The sequence below is a fragment of the Colletotrichum graminicola genome, assembly GCF_000149035.1.
Source record: "Colletotrichum graminicola M1.001 genomic scaffold supercont1.32, whole genome shotgun sequence".
NCBI classification, from domain to species: Eukaryota; Fungi; Ascomycota; class Sordariomycetes; order Glomerellales; family Glomerellaceae; genus Colletotrichum; species Colletotrichum graminicola.
Window position 1 is genome coordinate 47,821 of NW_007361036.1, and position 19,819 is coordinate 67,639.

Genomic DNA, 19,819 nt, shown 5'->3' on the forward strand with positions numbered 1-19,819 from the left:
AGCCTTTTAAAGAATCTAATAAAGTAAAAGTAAAAGCCTTTATTAACTATAGTATATTTTATATTATTACTTATAATAAGAAAATATATAGTAATATATAGATCTTTAAGTTATATATAATATATAAGGTTAAAAAGAAAAATAAGTAACTATATAAGAAATTATAGTTAGTTATCTAAGGTTATACTAATAATAGTAAAAAAATAATTCTTATATAGTTACTTATAATCTAATAAATAGCCTAGTAACTAATTCTTACTTTTACTTTTTTACTTTTATAATAAGGATTTTACCTCTAGTTATATAATATTACTTAGGTATATACCTAATTAGCTACACCGCTTAACTATATTATTCTTATAAGACTTCTTATATAAATTTACTACCTTTACCCTAGCGACTTTATTATAAAGGTAATAAAGCCGCTTTATAGTATTACTAAGGCAGACACCTACTAGTAGGCTATATATAACTACTATTATAAAGAGAATCTCTAGATAAATTTATTAACCTTTAACCCCTACCTACTTATTTTATTACTTAATAATAAAGATTTTAGCCTTATTAGTATATAGATAAATAATATAATTAGCCTTATAGATAATAAATTCTCTACTTATAAAAAGAAAAAGCTTAAGAAAGTAACTTTTACTATAAAGCCTAAGTAACTATTAACTATTAATAATTTTATTACCTTTAATAGTAATATACTTTTTTTTAGCTATAATAGTAAAATAAATTTTTACTAAAAAGATTAAAGCAAGAAGCTTTAGCCTGTTAATATAAATTTACTTACTACTAAGTAAGATTTTATCTAGTAAAGGGCCTATAGGGCGTATATTATATTAATATACTAACCTAAGGCTTACTTTAACTATTTAGTTACTATATAACACTAAGAGCCTATAGAGGAGGAGATTAAGGCTCTTAACTACTAAATTAAGTAGTAAATAAGTTACCTTAACTATAGCCTACTTTTTTAGCTAATTAACCTTATAACTATAAAGCTTTTTATCTTTATTAACAGCTTATTTATAAATAACTATAATTTTATATTATAACTTAGCTTTATTATTATACTTACTAATAAAAGTAACGTTATATAACTTATTACTAATAATAAGAAATTTATACTTACTAGTAATATTATCTACTTTAGCTTAATAAAGTATAAAAGAGTTATATATAGTATATTAGCCTCTAAAGTCTATAGTATAGTTACTAGCGCTAATATTACCTATATAATTAGTATTATACTTATAATAATTACTAACTACCTTAAGTTACTATAAATCCTAATAATTCTTTATACTAACTTATACTCCCTCTATAAGTGCCTTATAAAGCTTAGTACTACTAAGAAGAAGTAACTTATAATTAATATTATAACGCTTTACTAGTTATATAAGTAACATAAGATTTATAAGATCTAATAAATATAAAGGGAGGATAACCTAGTAGATAGATTTATAAAGATATTACTTAATAAAGCGCTAAAGTAGTTAATTAATAGTAGTTAATTAGAGATATAGATAAATAGATAGGTTTTATATACATAATAAATTATATATATAAAAAGTATTAAATACTTTTTAGCCTTTTATTTTTATTATGTTTTTAGGCCTTTTATAGATAACTAGAAAATAAGGATAATTTATAGCACTTTAGAAGGTTACTAGTGTTATAATATTAACTATTACCTAGATATTAGTAATATAGATTAACGCTAATTAGTTAGAATAACTACAGCTAATTTGCTGTGGATCCACTGGATCCACAGGGATATTACGTAGTGAATTCGCCACGTAATCCTATAATAGTTTTCCTTCTTAACGTATAATTTAGAACTAGTATTTACCCCTATTATTTATTACTTACTTATTGATACGTACGGTTAACCGTATCACCCCCCCTGGTGAAACCAACACTATTATTGCAACGGCTGTTTCGACGGCAGTCCAGATAGTGACATCTTTTCCGTTGACTATGGGGGACCGTCAGTTCCGAAGTCCAGCTAGCCCTCGAAACAAACAATCACCCACAAAAGAAGTCGTCCTTCTCCAACTGTACGAGTTAGACGCCTTTGATGATGGTACATACGCCTGTCCTATAACACCCGAGTCAATATCCATCCGCAGCTGCTAGCAACGCAACGAATATAATGGATATGCTTACAGCCATCCGAGACTCATGGCGAAACAGATACCAATCTTATCATACCGTTTCAGGCGCATCCCCTATATCAGATTCCACGGAATCAAGGCCAAGATGAAGTTCGTGAAGGCGCACCAGGCAACGTTGAAGATGCCGTAGTTAAGCGTCACAGACTTATCCCAGCAGGTTCCTTCCATCTGACTGTTGAAGTCCTTCTGCATCGGGTGGCACTCCAACCACGTCATGGTGGCACTGGGAAGCATGACGGCGGTCAGGGTCACGACAGCAAACCATACGAACGCCTTGTACCAGCCTGACGGGAGCCGCAGAAGCGTCACGCCGAACCCCACCTTGCTGCCCGTCGAGGCGAAGCAGCATATGGACGCCCCGACTGAGGTGTACAGTGCGATCGTCAAGAGGTTTGATTGCGGTTTGGTGTCGTAGTAGTGCCGCCCGAACCCGAGGTTGATGCTCATCTGTGTGATTACGGACTCGATGAAGAGGCAGATCTGGCGAGGGAGTCAGTTTCTGAAGTTGTCCGCCGTTTTGCTCCGCTAAAGACGGGATAGACTTGCCCAGGGAGAATATCATGATATAGTCGTCCCACCACAGCTTCTGGCCTCTGCTCAGCTTTGCGTACAGATGCAGAGCTAAGAAAGCGCCGCTGAGGAAGCAAAGGAACCAGGTGACGGCACCTATCAAGGGCCCATGGGTTTGAACTGGAGCCATATCGAGACCATTGGGCGGGATCAGTTGCGTCTCAACACTCAACTAGGGCTGAATACCTGGCAGGCGGCTGTAGAGCGAATTCTGAAGAACAGCCTCTTCGCCAACGACAGAGAAAACCGACCACGTAATATTTTTCACTGTCCTACGGCTTGAATATTCCTCAACCTTCCCAGAAGTCACGAACTACTGCCGACGGCACATCTTGGGCTCGTGGTAAGCCGGCCTCCCGTGGAAAACTCTACTGATGGTGAACGGCGGCCGGTGTGCCTTCATCTGTCCTCGGCCAATACAGGTATCACAATCGTTCCTGTCTTTCTGCGGTGGCTCACTGGATCGAACTGGGAGACCGCTGTCGGGCCATGTCGATGTGGGAGGGAAACATCAGACTACTTTCGGGTGACACTGCTGAACTGGGTCAGCCAAAACACGATTCCCGATTCCAAAAAAAGATTATTGGGATTCAAAAGATGGCCGGCCGTGAGGTTGATAACCAACCGTCATTATAGTAGCCGTTGGTGGTTGGGAAAGGGGGGGGGGGAGGCAGCCCTGCGGCCACCTTTTCGCCGAGTTTGTAATAGTACTGTAATGGACAGTGAGTGCGGTTATCTAGATCGTATAGTTTCGTTATGCAGAACGTAGTCCACTTTGGAGCACCGGAGGCAATAATACGCCCAGATCAACGATTGCATATTGATAATCATAGGTGGCAACAGCGTATCCATCATTACAGCTTTGTAGAGCACTGCTAGACGATTACTGGTATTGGAATTGATTAGTTTAGGTGGGCACCTACGAAGGTAACTAGTAGTAGTAATTTAGATGTAGTTATTTATGGTAGCGGCGGCAGTGGTGGATTTAGTGGGCTATGGTCTGCATAATGAAACTATACGGTCTGAATAGCCGCACTCGCAATGGACTTGGGAGGATATTTTGAGGTTCGTAAAGGACCCTCAGACCGTTGAGACCGTGCTACCTGTATATCCGGATGGCTCCCGACATCAGATGGCCAAGACGGGCGAGATACCTCTTTTGATAGGTTCATCCGCCCAACTTACCGGGATTGTGGTCGATTCGTCAAGATCGAGCCAGGTATCCCATATATTAAGCGATGAGAAAGCCGGCTGATAGACCTGCGATCCGCGCCATGAGCATCGCCAATTGCCGATGATGAGACGTTGATGATCCGCATGACCTGGCCGCCTGTGTGAGTCGGTGACTCGGGCGAGGGGTTCGGTGCCGCCGATCGATCCAGGCCTCTACCTGGTAGCTCAAGATCTGCTTCAAACAGCGATGGGATATTTCTCTCGTTTGGTAGCGGAGTTTCTCCTACTATGTAAGAGAATCACCACTGCACATGGAACGCCATGTATCGCCATGATACTGTGCTGCCACAGAATCCCAACGAGATGTGAGGTATGAACGATGCGTAGCAAGCGCATAAACATGAGATTACAGCGACAGAGTAAAGTCTATGTTGGCCTGACCCGACGAGCGCTAAAGCGAGGCAGACGTAAACGCCGGCTGGATGGATGGATGGCCCCCACGGGTCAGGGGGGTTGCGGTGAGGAGAAGATGCTAGTGGTCGTGCCTGGACGCACTGCGATGAAGATACGCACGTCACATGGCTGGAGCCGTGGCCTCAATTCGATCTGCAGAGGGCCGTGTTCCAACCGTGGACTATTGGTACTAGCATAGGGGAGACGCGGGCATGATACTTTCACTGTGTTTCTTTACGACCGTGTATGGTTAACCTTGTGTATTGTATGTACCTGTGCAACCCTAAGGGGACCGACTTGGATTACCTAGTACCTTGGTACGAAGGGAGACGCCCTTACATAGTACACATGGGAACGTAGCCCGTCGGGTCGGATGACTGGCAATGGGGGTTCCTGCGAGGACCACGATGGGTGTCGGCGAGGATGTCGGATTAGAAAAAAGACCTTCTCAAAAGGGATACGATGTGTGGCGTGGGCAAAAAGGCCACGCGGAAACTCTTCCCCCATCGGGTTTCCCTCCCCTGATGCGGTGGAGTTGAGAGATACCCTTCGCGCACGTCAGTTAGCCTGTTCGCTCCACTAGCACGCGCAGGATATACCGACATGGTACGGATTAGAATAGAAGCAGGTAACTGAGAAGGATGCTCAAAAACAATCTAATAAGCATCTGTCGTCGGTCAGCCAGGCGAACCTGACGGGGCTTCCCCGGTTCGCCATGCCGGACGCCGCCGTTCTTTGGTTAGCGGTATGCATGCGCGCGCGCGCGCACATGTGTCTTATGCCATGCTCTCTGTAGGTATTGATTGAGGTTGTCTCGTGTGGCAACAGATCTTGGGTTGGATTGACTGGCTTTATGTGTTTCATACTCCTCCCCATGTAGTTTGGGAACATGGTGACAAGCTGCGGGAGTCCCGTCAGAAGCAGGCGGAACACACCCCATCCGCCCTTCGGCCGTCGGGGTCGACGTTATCAAAGTATTTTGTTTTCGTTTGACGTTCCTATTCCGCCACGTCAGCACCGGCAGTCGTCGTTGCGGGGAGGCGAGGGAACCCAAGGTGACCGTCTCGGCTCCTGTGTTTCTACCGAGACACCTAGACATTGTTTCGTCTCATCTCATACGAGGGTCTCGAAATGTTCTTTTTCTCCAAGCCCCCACCTCACCATTTCACCCTGTCGCATTTCTTCATACCTCGAATCCTACCCCAGCCCTGTAGCTACATAGCGTTACGTGCCGTGACGGCTACAAGTTGGAGTACGAGCCGGGGGCGCGGGCCCCTGGCGAGATTGGTCAAGTCGGCCCCTCCGCCCCTGGCGCTGAATGATAAGACAATGGCATGGTCCAATAGGGAGACGCGGGTCGCGCCCTGGCGTAAGCTGACAATGAGGCCTGGCTTTCCTGGATGCAGGCTCCGTCCTTTCAGGTGCGCCATTCCGTGACAGCCTCTGCGACTCGCTATGAAAGCTTGATTTATGGACCGAAGACGTGTCCTCTTTCGAACCCCCCGTGCGTGTGCTACTAAGCATTCCTTTGTAAGGACAAGGCCACAAAGGCCTTGTAGCGCCCAAGGTAAGCAGACGACGAGGGCGGAAGCTTTGTGGCAAGGCGCGCGGATTCGCCCATCACAAACTCTCATCCCCCCTTTGACCCGAGAGTTTGGTGGGAGTCCGGGCGAGGCGCAGTTTTGTTTGGCTTGTGGGCCTTACCTATCATCAGACCAGCCGTCGCCCCAAGTAATCAGGCAAAGCTGCTGCAGACAAGCACATGCAGGACGCCATCCCATGGTTCTCTCACTGGATGGACGGACACCTTTGCATATCATGATTATTGGTATACAGGGTATGGATGTGGAATCCGAGGTACGGATACACATACGCCAAGGCAACGGTGCATCTTGACCAGGCAGGCTTGTAAGGGTCATCTCGTCGGCCCACTCGTTCTCGTTCTCGCGCAAGAGTTGACGGGGGACCGTGCAAAAACATTGGTGGACTGAACGTTGCGAGCGACGAGCAGCGCGATCAATCAATCAATCTGTCGTCAAAAGGGGGGATCAGCAAAAGCAGAGGTGCCTACAAACACCACACACAGTATCGGGGCAAAGTTCAAGCCCCCCCCGGTTACAAGTACAAGTACCCAAGTAAGAAGGTCATACATGGTTTAAGACAATTCTAGATTTGACATCTGCGAATCTAGTTTAATCCAAGCGTTGGGATCGGAATACCTACGGTCATCCCCTTGGGACAAAGGAGAGAGCTGGTTACACATGCATAGTATATAGTCAAGAGGGATTCCCACCACCACTTCCTCCCGGCGATCCCCCTGGACGGGTTTCTCTGGTCTTTGTTAGGCTTGAAAGGTCCACTCAGTCAGCAAAGCTTACCTATCCATTACGTGCTAACGGCTCTCCGAGACTGGGATAAGTCGGATACTTTCCCTCACAACGCCGATCATCGCCCCGCCGCGGCTCGTATCTCCCAAGCCGAGAGGGCCGACCGTCTGGTCTCTCTTTTTCACCGAGGCTGACGTCAACCGAAAAGAAGGGCGAAAGAAAGAAGAAAAACAAACAAGCGGTCTTGTCGCGCGGGTAGAGTCGTGGTTCTTTCGCCCTTGACAGCCAAGACCACGAAAGAACAAAGAAAAGGGAACGAGAGAGAGAGAGAGAGAGAGAGAGAGAGAGCGCCTACGAATCAACAGGCATCTGCGCGTCGCCCACGTTTTCCCTCTTTTCTCTTTTCTTTTTTTCTTCTTTCTTTTCCCTCTACGACCCATCCAACCCCAATACCGACCGGCCATGCCGCTAACCCGGTCCCTTGTCCGCCGCGCCCAGGCGGCGGCGGGGGGTTCCGGCGTCGTCGGCCTCATCCCGTGTCTCGCGGCGCTCGGACTAGTGCTGCTCCAGGCAGGCGCCGCCGTCAACCTCTGGAACGCCCGCGAGCGAGGACAGTTCAACTTCTCGCCGTCGTCGAGCCTGGTCATATCCGAGATGCTCCGCTTCGCCGGCGCCGCGTTGCTGCTGAAGCGCGAGATCCGCAAGCGCGCCGGTGCCGACGCAGAGTACTCGTGGCTCGACAGCAGCAGCATCACCTCGGCCGAGGCGGATGTCGACGCAGAGGACGGCCCGTCGTCCGGCAGGTTCGCCGCCATTAACGAGAAGCACTCGCTGGGTGCGCGGATCGACGGCGTCAAGACGCTCTGGCGCTACGTGTGGGGAGAGACGGACGTCAGGTTTGCCTTCATGAGGGTGGCTCTGCTGCAGATGCTCAGCAACAACCTGGTATGGATCCTTGGAGGAGGGGGAGGGGGAAAGCATTCGGGTGAATAGTGCTCTCGGCGACTGACTCTTGACGTATAGATGTTTGTCAACTTGCTCTTGGTCGACCCCGGCACCGTCCATCTGACCAAGAGCGGAATCGCCGTCGGCGCTGCCCTCGTCACGGCACCGGTCTTCGGTTTGAAGGGCCCCAAGACCTGGTGGATGGCGTTTCTAGTCCAGGTAAATCCCACGCGCACACGCAAACAGGGGGTGGCTCACGGCCGCTTTCGGGGACTCCTCGGCTGACCAGGTTTCCAGACGTCCGGCCTCGTGCTGTCCCAGTACCTCCCGCAGCACCCCACGAGGGCGTCGACGTACCAACTCCGGCTGTATACGAGCCTCGTGGCCCAGGCGAGCTTCAGCGCCCTGTCCGACATCTACGGCGAGAGGCTGTTGAAGGGCATCGACGTCGGCGCGAACGGCGCGAGCGTCGTGCTGGGCGCGATGGGGGCGGTCCTCAACCTCTTTGTGTATATTCTTGTCCGGTATCACAATGTCTACGAGCCCGGGTTCTTGTACGGCTACGACGGCAAAGCCGTCTCGGTAGTGCTTCTGGGTACCATTGTGTCTATGGCGAGCACCGTTGCGTACAAGAGTAAGCCTTTGTTTATTTTCTTTTTCCTTTCCCCCTTTCCAACCCGCGATACCAGATGCCGGTGGCTGATTTGTGGTAGGGGTCGATGCGTGGACCCGATGGTTCACCAACGATGTGACGGCCGTGGTTCTTCTCTTGACGTTTGCCTTTACCTATTCGACACAATATAGCAGCTTCGTCATCCCCGGCACGGCCCTCATTCTCATCGCCACCCTGGCATACATGAAGTTCGCACCCGCCAAGGACCACTTCGCACCTCCAATCGAGTACAGGGCGCCCGGCTCCCCCCCGCCGTCCGGGTCTTTCAAGGTAGGTCCCGCTCAGACGCTTCGAGGGGTGTGAGACGAGACTAACGCGGCGGCAGAAGCTGAAGCTCGGCCTGTTGGCCGTTGCCGGCGTCATCGGCGCAGGAATCGTACCCTTCGCAACGGTGGCCGAGCCCCCGCACACGCCCGAATACAGGCTCTACATGCGAGACGAGACGGAGGGCCACTGCCTCATACCCCCGGCGGAGATTATTCCGCCGTTCACGGAGAAGACGGAGCCGTACAAGATCACGAACGGGGCGGGCAACCTCTCGGCGTCGCCGTTCAGCAACACGCTCGCGATGATCCGGTGGAACTCGAAGCGCACGGAGAGGGTGCCGTTGCTGATGAAGTACGAGCCCTTCTTCCACACGGTGCACGTTTCGATGCCGGAGATGATGGAGGACAAGCCGGCGGACTACCACAACCTCACGCACTCGCAGTACCCGCACCACGAGACGGTGTACATGCAGGTGGCGCGGACGATGAAGCTCGTGCTCGACACGCAGCCCGAGATCGAGGGCCTCCTGTACTTCCACTTCGACTCGTGGATCGACCCGATGGCGTGGGTGGACACGAACCGCGAGTCCATCTGGTTCCCGACGACGCACAACACGCGGCAGTCGAGCGGGGCGGGCTACGGGCCGCGGTACATGTGCATGACGGACCCGCAGACGTACCCGGACTGGTGGCGGTGGTCGCTGAAGCTGAACGAGATGGTGGTGGCGGCCAACGGCGAGGTGCTCCGGATGAACCGCGGCTACGCGGTCGAGGAGAAGGAGTTCTGCGTGGGGTGGTCCGACATCTTCTACGTGCCGCGGCGGTTCTTCGCCGACTTCATCTTCCTGTCGCACGTGTTCGGGTGCGCGGACGTGTTCCACGAGGTGGCGATCCCGTCCATGATCAACATCATCGACCGCAGCCGGCGCAGCGGCGCGGCGAGGTACCAGTCGGTGATCGAGCGCATCGGCGACTGCTGGGGCGGGTGCTGCGACGACTCGGCCACGGCGCACGACGTCAAGTGGACGCGGTGCGGGCACCGGCTCAACTACCTCGACCAGGAGATCGTCGACACGCACTACGGCCGCCTGGACGAGGAGGCGGCCTGGCTCGGCAAGACGGCGGCGGGGGGTAAAAGCCGGAAACGGGGGGCGTTGGTCTGAGTTTTTTTGACTTTTTCCTTTTTCATCTTTTCTTAACGACAAACAAGCATTAGAAGGGAGCGTTTCATATGTTTCTTAACGTGTATTCATTGTAGTTATACCTCTGGAATCACTTACGCGACAATGTTTGGCAGGGAACGTGTCCAAGATAGGGTGGCTAATTAAGCGTTGTTCTTGTTCTTCCTCCCCTTCTTCTTCTTCTTCTTCGTCATCCTATATCTGTGCTCTTGACTTCCTAGCTCCCATGGTTCTCCTCTGCATGCGGTGTCCCGGAAGTCTGATACGGGGGTCCTGTCAGTAGATCGCCGGGCCCAAGATTGTGTGTAACACCGAGAAGACGGTGAGTGGAGTGTGCCAGGCTTCTTTCCTCCCCTTACCCATATCCATATTAACCACCAGCAAACAAGCCCGAGGATTCCTGTTGGCCAAACGGATGATGAAGGCTTGTGACGTAGTAGGGAAGTTGTTGTCTATCAACCACAGACACTCTCCCCTGACCGCCGGTTTCCCGACACAAGCCACAACTGCGCAAACACGGGGGGGGGGGCGTCGAGTAGGTATGTTTGGAACATAACTTGGCATCGAGTTTGTAGAGAAGGACAATCACGATGAATCCATGCAAGAAGCCGCTCGCCATGTTTGTTGTTTGCCGTGTAAGGTGGCGGGTCAAGTGGCTCACGACGCTCATCCTGCTGCCTGCACCGTAACAAAGCCTTCCTAAGCACCATATCATCGTTGTCGTCGTCGTCGTCATCATCATCACACCCGAGATGAAAGATGGGGGAAATAAACCATAAACCACGACAAACAGAGAATGATTGATATCAAATCTGGTTTGTGATGTCATTGCCAGTGGAAAAAAAGGCAAGAACCCCCCGGTGCTCTTTCCCTGGGCCACAGTTCAGCTTCAGAGTGATGGAGGCAAGAGCAGCCGGCTCATGATTATGGTGGAAGGAAGGAGCCGGCTCTTGCCCATTTGTTTGCTGCAAGTCCTCTCTTCTCTTCGAGAACTATATATCTGATAGCCAAAACCTCAACCAACAGCTTGCAGATAAAGGCCGACATATTTCCCTAGCCTTCATTTCCTTTCCATCACTATCTTTCCGTATTTCACTCGAGCCTCCTTGCTTTGTCTCTTCCACAAACAATACTCTTCCGTCACTTTGCCTTTCAGAAGAAAAGAGACACTTTTAGGTCTTGGAGATGAAGACCAGCTGTGAGCTCACTCCCCAGACCTTTTGACTGGAACTCGTCTCACAAAACCACATACAAGTCCTCCTCCTCGCCGGCATGGCCGCCCTCGTCACCGCTGGCGTTGCCACGGACCCCGACAACACCGCACACCGTGCCCCCGCGGCCGCCGGAGCCCGCCACGACAACGTAGACGAGCACAACGCCGTCGTCTCGGCCGGCGAGACCGTCACCCTCCGCCGCCGCGACTGCGACATCGCCTGCCCCGTCGACCGCCGCTACTGCTACTACGCCCCCTACAACTACAAGTGTGACGGCCGCGGCCGGTTCACCTGGAGCCAGCGCAACATGAACTGCGAGGGGCCGACCTCGGGCTGCTGGTGCTTCTGCGACTGGCGTCCGAAGTCGGCGGGAGGCGGCAATATGGTGGGGGATTCGGGGGTTTCCAAGGACCTGGACTAGAGCGGTCGGTCACCCAGATGTTGCACATGGAACGAAGAAGTTGCCATATGGAGACAGATAGATCTCGGAGAAATCATTGGTGCACAGAAAAGCATATATAGCCACGTCCTGGATGTAGGGGAGTTACAACGTCAAAACCCTCTCTCATCCCGTCTTCATAGATCTCGAATTCGTTTGACGTGAGCAAGTTCAAGCTGATGGGTAAAAGTCGATGAATATGGGTCCACATCCATTGAATCTCCGTTTCCGGTTCCGTAAAATGAGCTTGAATATATTATTCCTACACGCCGAAGCGTGATACCAATGTATTCCAAAATGTGGCTTTTATCCTGTATCCCAGTGTCTATGAATCCCGGCCCCGAATCCGGAGAGTGCGCCGCCGGCCTCCGCCGTCCATGCAAAATGCCGCCCATGGTATCAAAAGTATTTTACACGCCCTGCCCTTGTCTCGGGTCACACGTCCCATTATCATCCTCACCCTCAACCCCCCCCTTTTCACACAAGATCCTCATTGTCTTTGCGAGGGATATATGTATCTCGCCGGACGCGGCTGCACCTCGGCCGCCGGCATCTCCACGGCGTCCGGCGGGTGAGGCTGGGACGTCTGGGGGGGCAAGGCCGCGGGTATCGAGGCGAGCTCGAACACCCCGCCCTGCTGGGGGTCCTGCTGCTGATGCTGATGCTGTTGATATGGCGGAGGCACGTAGGTGGCCTGCGGGTGGTGGCCCCAAGCATGCTGCTGCTGCTGCTGCTGCTGAGGCTGCGCGTACGGCGGCTGCGGCGAGGTCGTCGCCCACGTCTGCGCGCCGCTGCCGGGGACGGGGCTGGTGGCCTGCGCGATCTCGGACACGGGCCTCCCCCCGGGCTGCTTGTACTCGCCCTTGTACTCCTGGGCGGCGACGGCAGGGGGCGGTAGCTGCCTTTCTGAAGCATGTGCAGCAGTAAAACAGGCGCCTATTACACAGATTACCCAACAAGCAATGGATCCGACTAGAGTTGTATAATGATACAAAGTCCAGTCTGCGGACCGAGCCGATTTTATTCCGGGTACATACCGCGATTGAAAATTAGATCCCATTTTCTGCAATGGTCCCGCGGACGGCGAGTACGTATGTAGTAACTGTCAATGCACTGTTAGTGAGGAACATAATGACCCCCAAGACGGACTGCCGTTGACTTCTGTTAAACGACACGGTGAGACTTATCAAATCAGCTGCATTACACTGCGGTGTTCAGTAGTATTGATAGTTCTACCAAGGGCAGAGGGCGAAGAAAATAGGAACACGACAGAGTGGCACGGCGCCGCGCGATGACGGTTTACTGACACCCTATGCAAGGGATCGTGCCGACGCAAGGATTGTTCCACCTATTTCGGTTATCCGCTTGAGGCGCCAGACGAAGGCGGCGAGGCCGAGGAGGGCGGCCACGCCGACAACGGCTCCTACGCCGACGCCGATCCTGGCGGCGGTGCTGAGCCCGGACGACTCGGGCTCGGGCTCGCTCGTCGACGAGGACGTCGGGGTGCTCGTGATGGTGACGGTGGCGCCGCCAGTGGTGGTCTTGAAGGTGGTGGGCTTGGCGGCGGAGGAGGAGGAGGCGGGCCGCGTGGTCGCGGACGGGGTGACGGGCAGGGAGGAGGCGGTGGCGCCGCGGGCGCCGAGGGCGAGGAACTGGTCCTGGGTCAGGGCGATGGGGGTCTTGGAGTCGGAGCAGGCGGTGGTCATGGACTGGTAGACGGTGCGGAGGGTGGGGTTGGCGTCGCGGCCGATGCAGAGGGCGGCGGAGGTGACGAAGCCGCCGCGGGCGTCGCTGCAGAGGCACTGGTTCATGGAGGCGACGGTGTCGCCGTCGCAGAGGCTGGCGTCGGACGCGGCGTACAGGCAGGGCTGGGCGGCGGCCGGGTAGAGGTCGAAGTTGTTCTGGTGTTTTGCCAAGGCTCCGGGGGCCGCCGCGGCAAGGAGGAGGATGAGGGGGGCGGAGAGGGGGAGGAACCCCGGGGTCTTCCTCCGTGCGGGCGCCATGATGTGAGGTCCTCGTCGGCAACCAGTTTGACGTCTCGTCGTTATCGATGTCGTCTTTGATCTGAACTGGCCGACCCCAGTGAGTACCAGCAGACTCGGGGTCTAGGAGCAGGAATATCGGTTGATTGTCGTTGGAGATTGACGATTGGAGTTGTTGTCGTTGTTGTTGATGTTGTTATTGTTATTGGTAGGTGAGAATCAAAACACCAAGACAGCAAGACAAGAGGACGACGGGAACGGGCGAGAGGTGCAGCCGGACGCTCTTAAGGAGCAAAAGTGCGACAATGATGACAGAGGAGGCGGTTGGCCGCGTCCAAACAGGGCAAAGGAATGGACGGCTTCACTAGCGTCCAACGGACGGATCGAGGCTGAGGCCGGAGTGGGCAGAAGGGTGGGTGATGATGCAGCGGTGCTTTTGCAGGCAGACAGATAGATCATCGTCAATGAGCTTGTTCCTTTCTCGACCTCGCTCGGCTTCCTCCCTCCACCCTTCCCTCTCCCCTTCTTTCTCTTAAGGCTGATGGCTGAGCATCTCGTGTGGTAGCTGCGGGTGTGTGTAAGCCAGGAGTGACACACTGCATGTGGTGTTATTTGGCCGAGGGGGTGTGTGAGACGGTAAGACACGTTTGGTGCAAGGTGACTGGCGGAGGGAGCGAGGAACGAATGGTAATCTTTGCCCAGGGGCTGTGCTTCCGAGCTGTCACGGCAGAAAGAGCTTCTCTCTCCATGTCTCTATCTCTCTCCGTCTCGAGTGGCACGGGAAGAAATTCGAGGTACAATCGGGACAAGAGCCGAGGCGGCGCCGTGGGATCTGCATCCATGGCCGAATTCGATGAGCCAAGGGGGGAGTGACTAAATTTAAATTTAGTGGTTCCCAAGCCCAAACTCGTCTGGGAAAATAGCGTCAGCCACATTGTTCTCGCCAGCCATTCAATTCCTTTTGCAGAAGTCGAACGGCCTGGCTGTAGGTGCTGTGTGTATGTGTGTGTATGTGTGTGTGTGTGTGTGTGTGTGTAGAGAGATGAGAGAAACAAAGCCCCAAGACTGGACTCTTCGAGGGAGTGGTGAGAACAATGACACGACAACACCCCATTGAGGCAGCCTGTGCCGTAAGATTGAAAGCACGAGAGCGGATCCGGCGTTGTGATGGGTGAGAAGTGAGAGAGAGGTATCCGTAAGAGTGAGAAGCAACTCGCGCGTCCGGATCGTGACGGAAACGTCTCACAATGTCCGCCCGTTCCCGTTGCTGTTGTCCAAAAGGGAATCAGCAAATCAATCATTGACATGAGCAAAGTTTTGTTTTGCTGCACACCTCCATTTCCTCCATCCATCCCGTCTCGTGGCCCCTAACCCACGAGGACTCGGCCTTTTCCCCCAGCCGGCCACTCGGGACGCATCAAGGAGAGGAACATGACCTGACCTGACATGTTTGGCCCAGCGAGCGTTGCCTGTGCGGAGAGGAAGGATTATGGCAGCCCCCAGCCACCGCCGTCAGCCCCGTTCATCTCTCACTCTCACGCCTCAACCGCCAAGGCGGTAAAGACTGACCACCCATAATACCCCGTAAACCCTGAAAGCAACCCTTGCATCATGCCCGTATTGTGTGTTGAGGGCGCGATACCATACTTACATTGCACTCCAAGCGTCAGGACGTGGGCTTTGAGAGGTCGCAAAAAGATGAACCACGGGGATTGTTTTGCTAGTCACACATCAACTGGGTGCGAAGAAAGCTGGATTCGCTTCTTAATCGGCTCATTGAATGAATGCAGAACCCGGTCTCGCATTGTTTGCCTGCTCTCGGCGTCACACCGGACGTCACGTTCAAAAAGTGCCCGTATCGTATCCCTTTGCTTGCTGCCCTCGACCCAATACTCGAGTTCTCGAGAAGGCAATCAAAGAAGCGAAAATAGAACACGGCACATGAGCCCGCCGCCGGGGTTTACGATGGCCACACACAACGGTCGAGGCAGCGGCCAGTGGCCCTCCCTTGGCCGTCAACATTGGAACTGAGCCGCGCGATAGCGACAGCTGCTTTTCTTGCCCGTAATAGACAGACGGGGCCTTTTGTTTTCCTCGCCCCTTGAGAAGAAAAAGAAAAAGAAAAAAAAACCTCTCTTTTCTACATGTCTCCCTCCCGGAACGTTCTGTTCTCCAGCCCCCACCCTCACTTGTCGTCCTCCTCGCCGGCGGCGACGAGCCTCCCGACGACGAGGTACTTGCTTTCGAACGTCTCCTCCCAGCCGCGCAGGGCCTCCTCCTCGTCCGGGCCGAGGTCGTCGACGGTGTCGAGCGGGCCGTCGAGGTCGGCCGTCAGCATCTCCTCGTCGAAGCTGCCGTAAGCGAGGCCGCGGGTGGCGTCGCGGCCGGCGAAGTTGGAGTAGGGGCCGCCGGGGCCGTAAAAGTTGCGGCCGGCGGTGACGTCGAAGACGCGGCCGCGCACGGCGACGTAGACGGGGCCGCCGTCCTCGCCCGTGAAGGGCAGCAGGGCGCGCGGCGTGAAGACGCGGAAGACGGTCGCGGGGGGCTCCCGAGGGAGCGTCGGGGGCGGCGTCGGCCGGAGGAAGACGTAGATGGTGTAGCCGAGGATGAGGAGGACGAGGATGTTGAGGGGGGTGAAGAAGGCGTCGTTGCTGGGGAGGGGAGGGGAGACGTTAGCGGTCCTGGCCATTTGGGAGACGAGAGGCCGATGGAAAGGTTCGAGGGTAGGAAGAGAGAGAGGCTACTGGGGAGGAGGACGAGGGAGCTGTCTTACCTGTATCCGTCCTGAGGCTTCACAGCTTCCTCCTGCAGTCGCTTGTCCACGTAGTCCATTGCGAAGGGTTGCTTCGGATACTGGCCGCTTTGTTTCTTTCGTGAGCGAGTATGATATTGGTAGGTCGACAGTGTGTGTGTGTGTGGCCCGCGGGGCCGTCGAGGGAACAAGTAAAAAAAAACTGGTGTTTCGATTTCCTAAAAGAAAGTCAATCGTGAACGATGTCGGCCGCCGGAGCTCTCCAAGTCCACCCGTCGAAGCTATGGACTTTGGCTGTCTCCGTCGAAGCCCGTGTCTCTTCCACTTTCTGCCCCGCCAAAAGTGCGACGCGGGCTTTCGGGCTCTTTCATCTTCCGCTGCGGGGCACGTGACGGCCGCTGGATAATATACAGTGACATGTCTGTCTGTCTACATGCAACAGCAAGACGAGCGAGTCAATATGGCATCGCCACTAGTGGATTGTATATTTAACTCTCTTTAACTGGAATAGATGAATCGTACTATATTTTCTTTGTTTTTGTCACCCCCCTACCCCCCAATATAGACCATTTCACTGTAAGGAACCCATTGTGAAGCCTCGCTGCTTACGAGTCTCTGCAGCAATCTCACACTCTTTATACCATTCCAGCACGTTCAAGAAGGGTCGCTCAGTACTTCTATTGATCTGTATATGCCCAAGTAAATATATGTCATTCCATGTTATAGTAGGGTCGTCGCGGTCACTGGTCACAGGTCAAATAGACGGCGCGTCTGGTGGAACATTCACGCAATCATCCGCAAAAGTCAAGGATTTATTCATCTTATGAAAAGGCTGGACCCGTTAAACTAACTAACCAAATGAGAACCGTTTCGCCGTCTTTGAATCACTGTCAGTTCCAAAAGTCGTCGCAAGTGTCTGAACTGTTTCTAATTGAGCCAGTTGCTGGACTTGTCAGTGGTAGACAAATCTGGTTGTCTAAAGACAGTAGAGCATACCGCAAGACGACGGAGTAACAAAGACTAGCTTCATGGTGGACATGTGCTTTGGCAATAGCAAAATTTGCATCTCAATGGTTCCCGACAAAGCCTTCTGATGCCTCGGATGGCGATGTTGATGGGACAAACGGGTCATCGTCACAAAGACAGCATCGATGCTTTGTGGGGGGGAGCGGCGAAGAAAGCACCATTACTTTGCCCACATTGTTCAGAACAACGTCTTGGAATCAAACAACTGACACCTAGAAATCCGGAACTCATCATGTAGTATAATAACAATCAATGGGTGACCTAGCCATATCACTCCCCTCATCATCACCACCATCACCACCATCACCACCACCATCAACATTATCAAACACACACACACACACACACACACGCAGCAACCATCTCAGCGCCTCACAGGTTAACCCCCTCCCCAAACGAGTCTACCAATATGTCCACCCCTCGGAACAACAGCACTAACCCCGGCCAAAACGCCAGTCCAGCTCAGCCCAGCGCCCCAAACACTGCCCTCCCCTCGGAACCGGCTGATATCCCGTCCCAGATCCCGCCGGCGCCGGGCCACTCGGTTGCCGCGGCCGTCCACACTCCACAGAGAAGAGACAATGCTGCCGCTGCCGCCCCCGCCTCACCTCCCCCGGCTCCCCGCCCCTACCGCTTCCGCGACGCCGACTCCCTCCAGATGCCCTCGCCGTGGCCCACGAGCCCCACCCTAGCCAACGTCGACTCCCTCCCGAGGTCCTCGCCGCGCATGCCTGAGGTCCAGATCGCCCGTGTGCACGGCGGCTGGGTGCTCAAGGAGGGGCTCCGGTCGGCTCTTGCTGCCCACCGCCGCCGCGAGAGGCGTTCCTGATGGGAGGGGGGTTAAGGCTGCCTTGGCTATAGTTGAGATATGAGGAGAGTAATTTTGCATGAACATGACTCCAGGAGTTTCGACTGAGAGTGTTGTTATCCAGTAATTTCACATTCACAGTAAGCTTCTTTCTTTTCGCAGACTCACCCCCGAGGGGAAACATGCGAACGATGATGGGTAGGTGATGGCAGTGGTCATTTCTTCATGCACATGTGCAGACGAACTCATGTCTATTCTCATAATGCCAAGTATTTACCCGATAAAACAACGTTTCCCACTTCGCCTTTCCCATGACCGGAGGGGTTGGGGTATTCACTTATTTCCCCTCATTTCCATACGCCTATGTGAGTGTGGCAGCGTATTTGCGTGTGTGTGTGTGTGTTCAAGTGTATGTGTATGTGTGTGCATCAGTATACCACCAGCTGCTTAGTGAGAAACGGCAGTCTTGAGCTCCTTCTCGACGACCTTGACGTCGGTCTTGGCGTCGTCGGCGCCGAAGGAGTCGCGGCCGTCGGCGAAGACGGCGTCGAAGTCGTACTCGGACCAGCGGATCTCGGGGGCGAGGCCGGCGAACTTCCAGACGCCGTCGACCTTGCGGTACCAGTGCTTGTTGTAGCTGTGGGCGTGGCCCTTGACGGCGACCTGCTTGCGCGAGGCGTCGGTGTACTTCTGGTGGGGGACGCGGAGCTGGTGGTGGCCGATGACCTCGGTGTCGGAGACGCGCTCGTAGCGGGTGCCGCCGATGAAGTGCTGCGTCTTGAGGAGCGGGTTGCCGAGGACGGAGTTGTCCGAGATCATGGCGATGAACTCCTCGGCGGGCATGGCCTCCCAGATCTTGTCGAGGAAGGAGCGGTAGTCGACCTGGCGTGGGGGGGTCAGTTCAAATAGGCTTTGTAGATGTGTGAAATGTTGAAATGTGACATGTGAAGTATGTTTGCATGAAAGGCAAGGGAGGGTGGAGTGAGGGTGGGTGGGAGAGCGAGATGAGGGGTTCACGTACGCGAAGCTCAGGGGCGATGCATTTCCGGAGACGCTCCCAGTCCTTGGAGTCGTAGCTGTCAGCCCACTCGAAGATGGCGGTCTCGAGGCCGAGGAAGTCTGCAAGAATCCGAGCCACGGTCAGTCAGCAATCTCGTTCCACAGACGGTTTCTCATGGGGGGGTCGCGGGGTTACCCACCGTCGAAGGAGATGTTTCCGGCGGGGCTAGCCATGATTTCTGATGAGTTGGTATGAGTTGGAACGGGGGAGACGATGTTTGATCAAACTGGGATGCTGGCAGTTGTATACGAAAGAAGTACAGGATGAACTCGGGGTGGAAGGGGTCCTGGTAGGGGGGTTTATAATTCGGCTGACAGGACAGACGAGAGAGGGTCCGTCAGCCCGATGTGGTGCCAAGGGAAACAAGAGATGGGTTTTCCGCATCTGCGTCGCACGTATACGCGTCTGGCTCCTGGTCAACCGGACTGCCGTCATGCGCCCGGGCCCCAGGGACCGAGGCCCGGTTGGTCGTGTTAGCGGCCTCGTTCATCCACACTTTCTCTCGGACTCAGGTGGGGAGATGCCGGTGGACCGATCTTCGTCCGGTTCATCCCTCTCGTCCCCCGACGGCGCGAGATCTGCCAACCGCCATGGATCAGCCACGGACGAGAGGCCCACCCAATGAAGGCATACACACACCTCCAGGCCAAAAAAAGAGCTCCCGTGGCGCGGATGGGACGCACCGAGGCGGGCTGCATCATCATCATGCCGCCATAGCGCGCTGTAGAGCGTGCACGGGGCGGGGTTGTTTCGCGGCGTCGGTGAGC

General features: G+C 53.3%; 7 protein-coding genes across 7 annotated transcripts; 3 read left to right on the forward strand and 4 right to left on the reverse strand.

The window, feature by feature from the left end:
* Nucleotides 1–2,237: 2,237 nt before the first annotated feature.
* GLRG_07675 (uncharacterized protein) lies at nucleotides 2,238–2,630 on the reverse strand (the record flags this gene model as incomplete). The annotated part of the gene is made up of 1 exon (XM_008098234.1): nucleotides 2,238–2,630. The coding sequence occupies one exon, from the start codon at nucleotides 2,628–2,630 to the stop codon at nucleotides 2,238–2,240; it is 393 nt and encodes a 130-aa protein (XP_008096425.1).
* Nucleotides 2,631–7,168: 4,538 nt separating this feature from the next.
* Nucleotides 7,169–9,753, forward strand: GLRG_07676 (uncharacterized protein; the record flags this gene model as incomplete). Its single annotated transcript, XM_008098235.1, has 5 exons — nucleotides 7,169–7,651; nucleotides 7,730–7,870; nucleotides 7,949–8,285; nucleotides 8,365–8,594; nucleotides 8,650–9,753. 5 exons carry the CDS (start codon nucleotides 7,169–7,171, stop codon nucleotides 9,751–9,753), a joined length of 2,295 nt encoding a protein of 764 aa, XP_008096426.1.
* A 1,290-nt stretch (nucleotides 9,754–11,043) lies between these two features.
* Nucleotides 11,044–11,406, forward strand: GLRG_07677 (uncharacterized protein; the record flags this gene model as incomplete). Its single annotated transcript, XM_008098236.1, has 1 exon — nucleotides 11,044–11,406. One exon carries the CDS (start codon nucleotides 11,044–11,046, stop codon nucleotides 11,404–11,406), a length of 363 nt encoding a protein of 120 aa, XP_008096427.1.
* A 508-nt stretch (nucleotides 11,407–11,914) lies between these two features.
* GLRG_07678 (uncharacterized protein) lies at nucleotides 11,915–13,427 on the reverse strand (the record flags this gene model as incomplete). Its single annotated transcript, XM_008098237.1, has 2 exons — nucleotides 11,915–12,330; nucleotides 12,773–13,427. 2 exons carry the CDS (start codon nucleotides 13,425–13,427, stop codon nucleotides 11,915–11,917), a joined length of 1,071 nt encoding a protein of 356 aa, XP_008096428.1.
* A 2,164-nt stretch (nucleotides 13,428–15,591) lies between these two features.
* On the reverse strand, nucleotides 15,592–16,238 carry GLRG_07679 (cytochrome b5-like Heme/Steroid binding domain-containing protein; the record flags this gene model as incomplete). The annotated part of the gene is made up of 2 exons (XM_008098238.1): nucleotides 15,592–16,057; nucleotides 16,180–16,238. 2 exons carry the CDS (start codon nucleotides 16,236–16,238, stop codon nucleotides 15,592–15,594), a joined length of 525 nt encoding a protein of 174 aa, XP_008096429.1.
* Nucleotides 16,239–17,593: 1,355 nt separating this feature from the next.
* Nucleotides 17,594–18,013, forward strand: GLRG_07680 (uncharacterized protein; the record flags this gene model as incomplete). Its single annotated transcript, XM_008098239.1, has 1 exon — nucleotides 17,594–18,013. The coding sequence occupies one exon, from the start codon at nucleotides 17,594–17,596 to the stop codon at nucleotides 18,011–18,013; it is 420 nt and encodes a 139-aa protein (XP_008096430.1).
* Nucleotides 18,014–18,439: 426 nt separating this feature from the next.
* GLRG_07681 (scytalone dehydratase) lies at nucleotides 18,440–19,225 on the reverse strand (the record flags this gene model as incomplete). Its single annotated transcript, XM_008098240.1, has 3 exons — nucleotides 18,440–18,874; nucleotides 19,014–19,111; nucleotides 19,192–19,225. The coding sequence occupies 3 exons, from the start codon at nucleotides 19,223–19,225 to the stop codon at nucleotides 18,440–18,442; spliced, it is 567 nt and encodes a 188-aa protein (XP_008096431.1).
* Nucleotides 19,226–19,819: the final 594 nt, after the last annotated feature.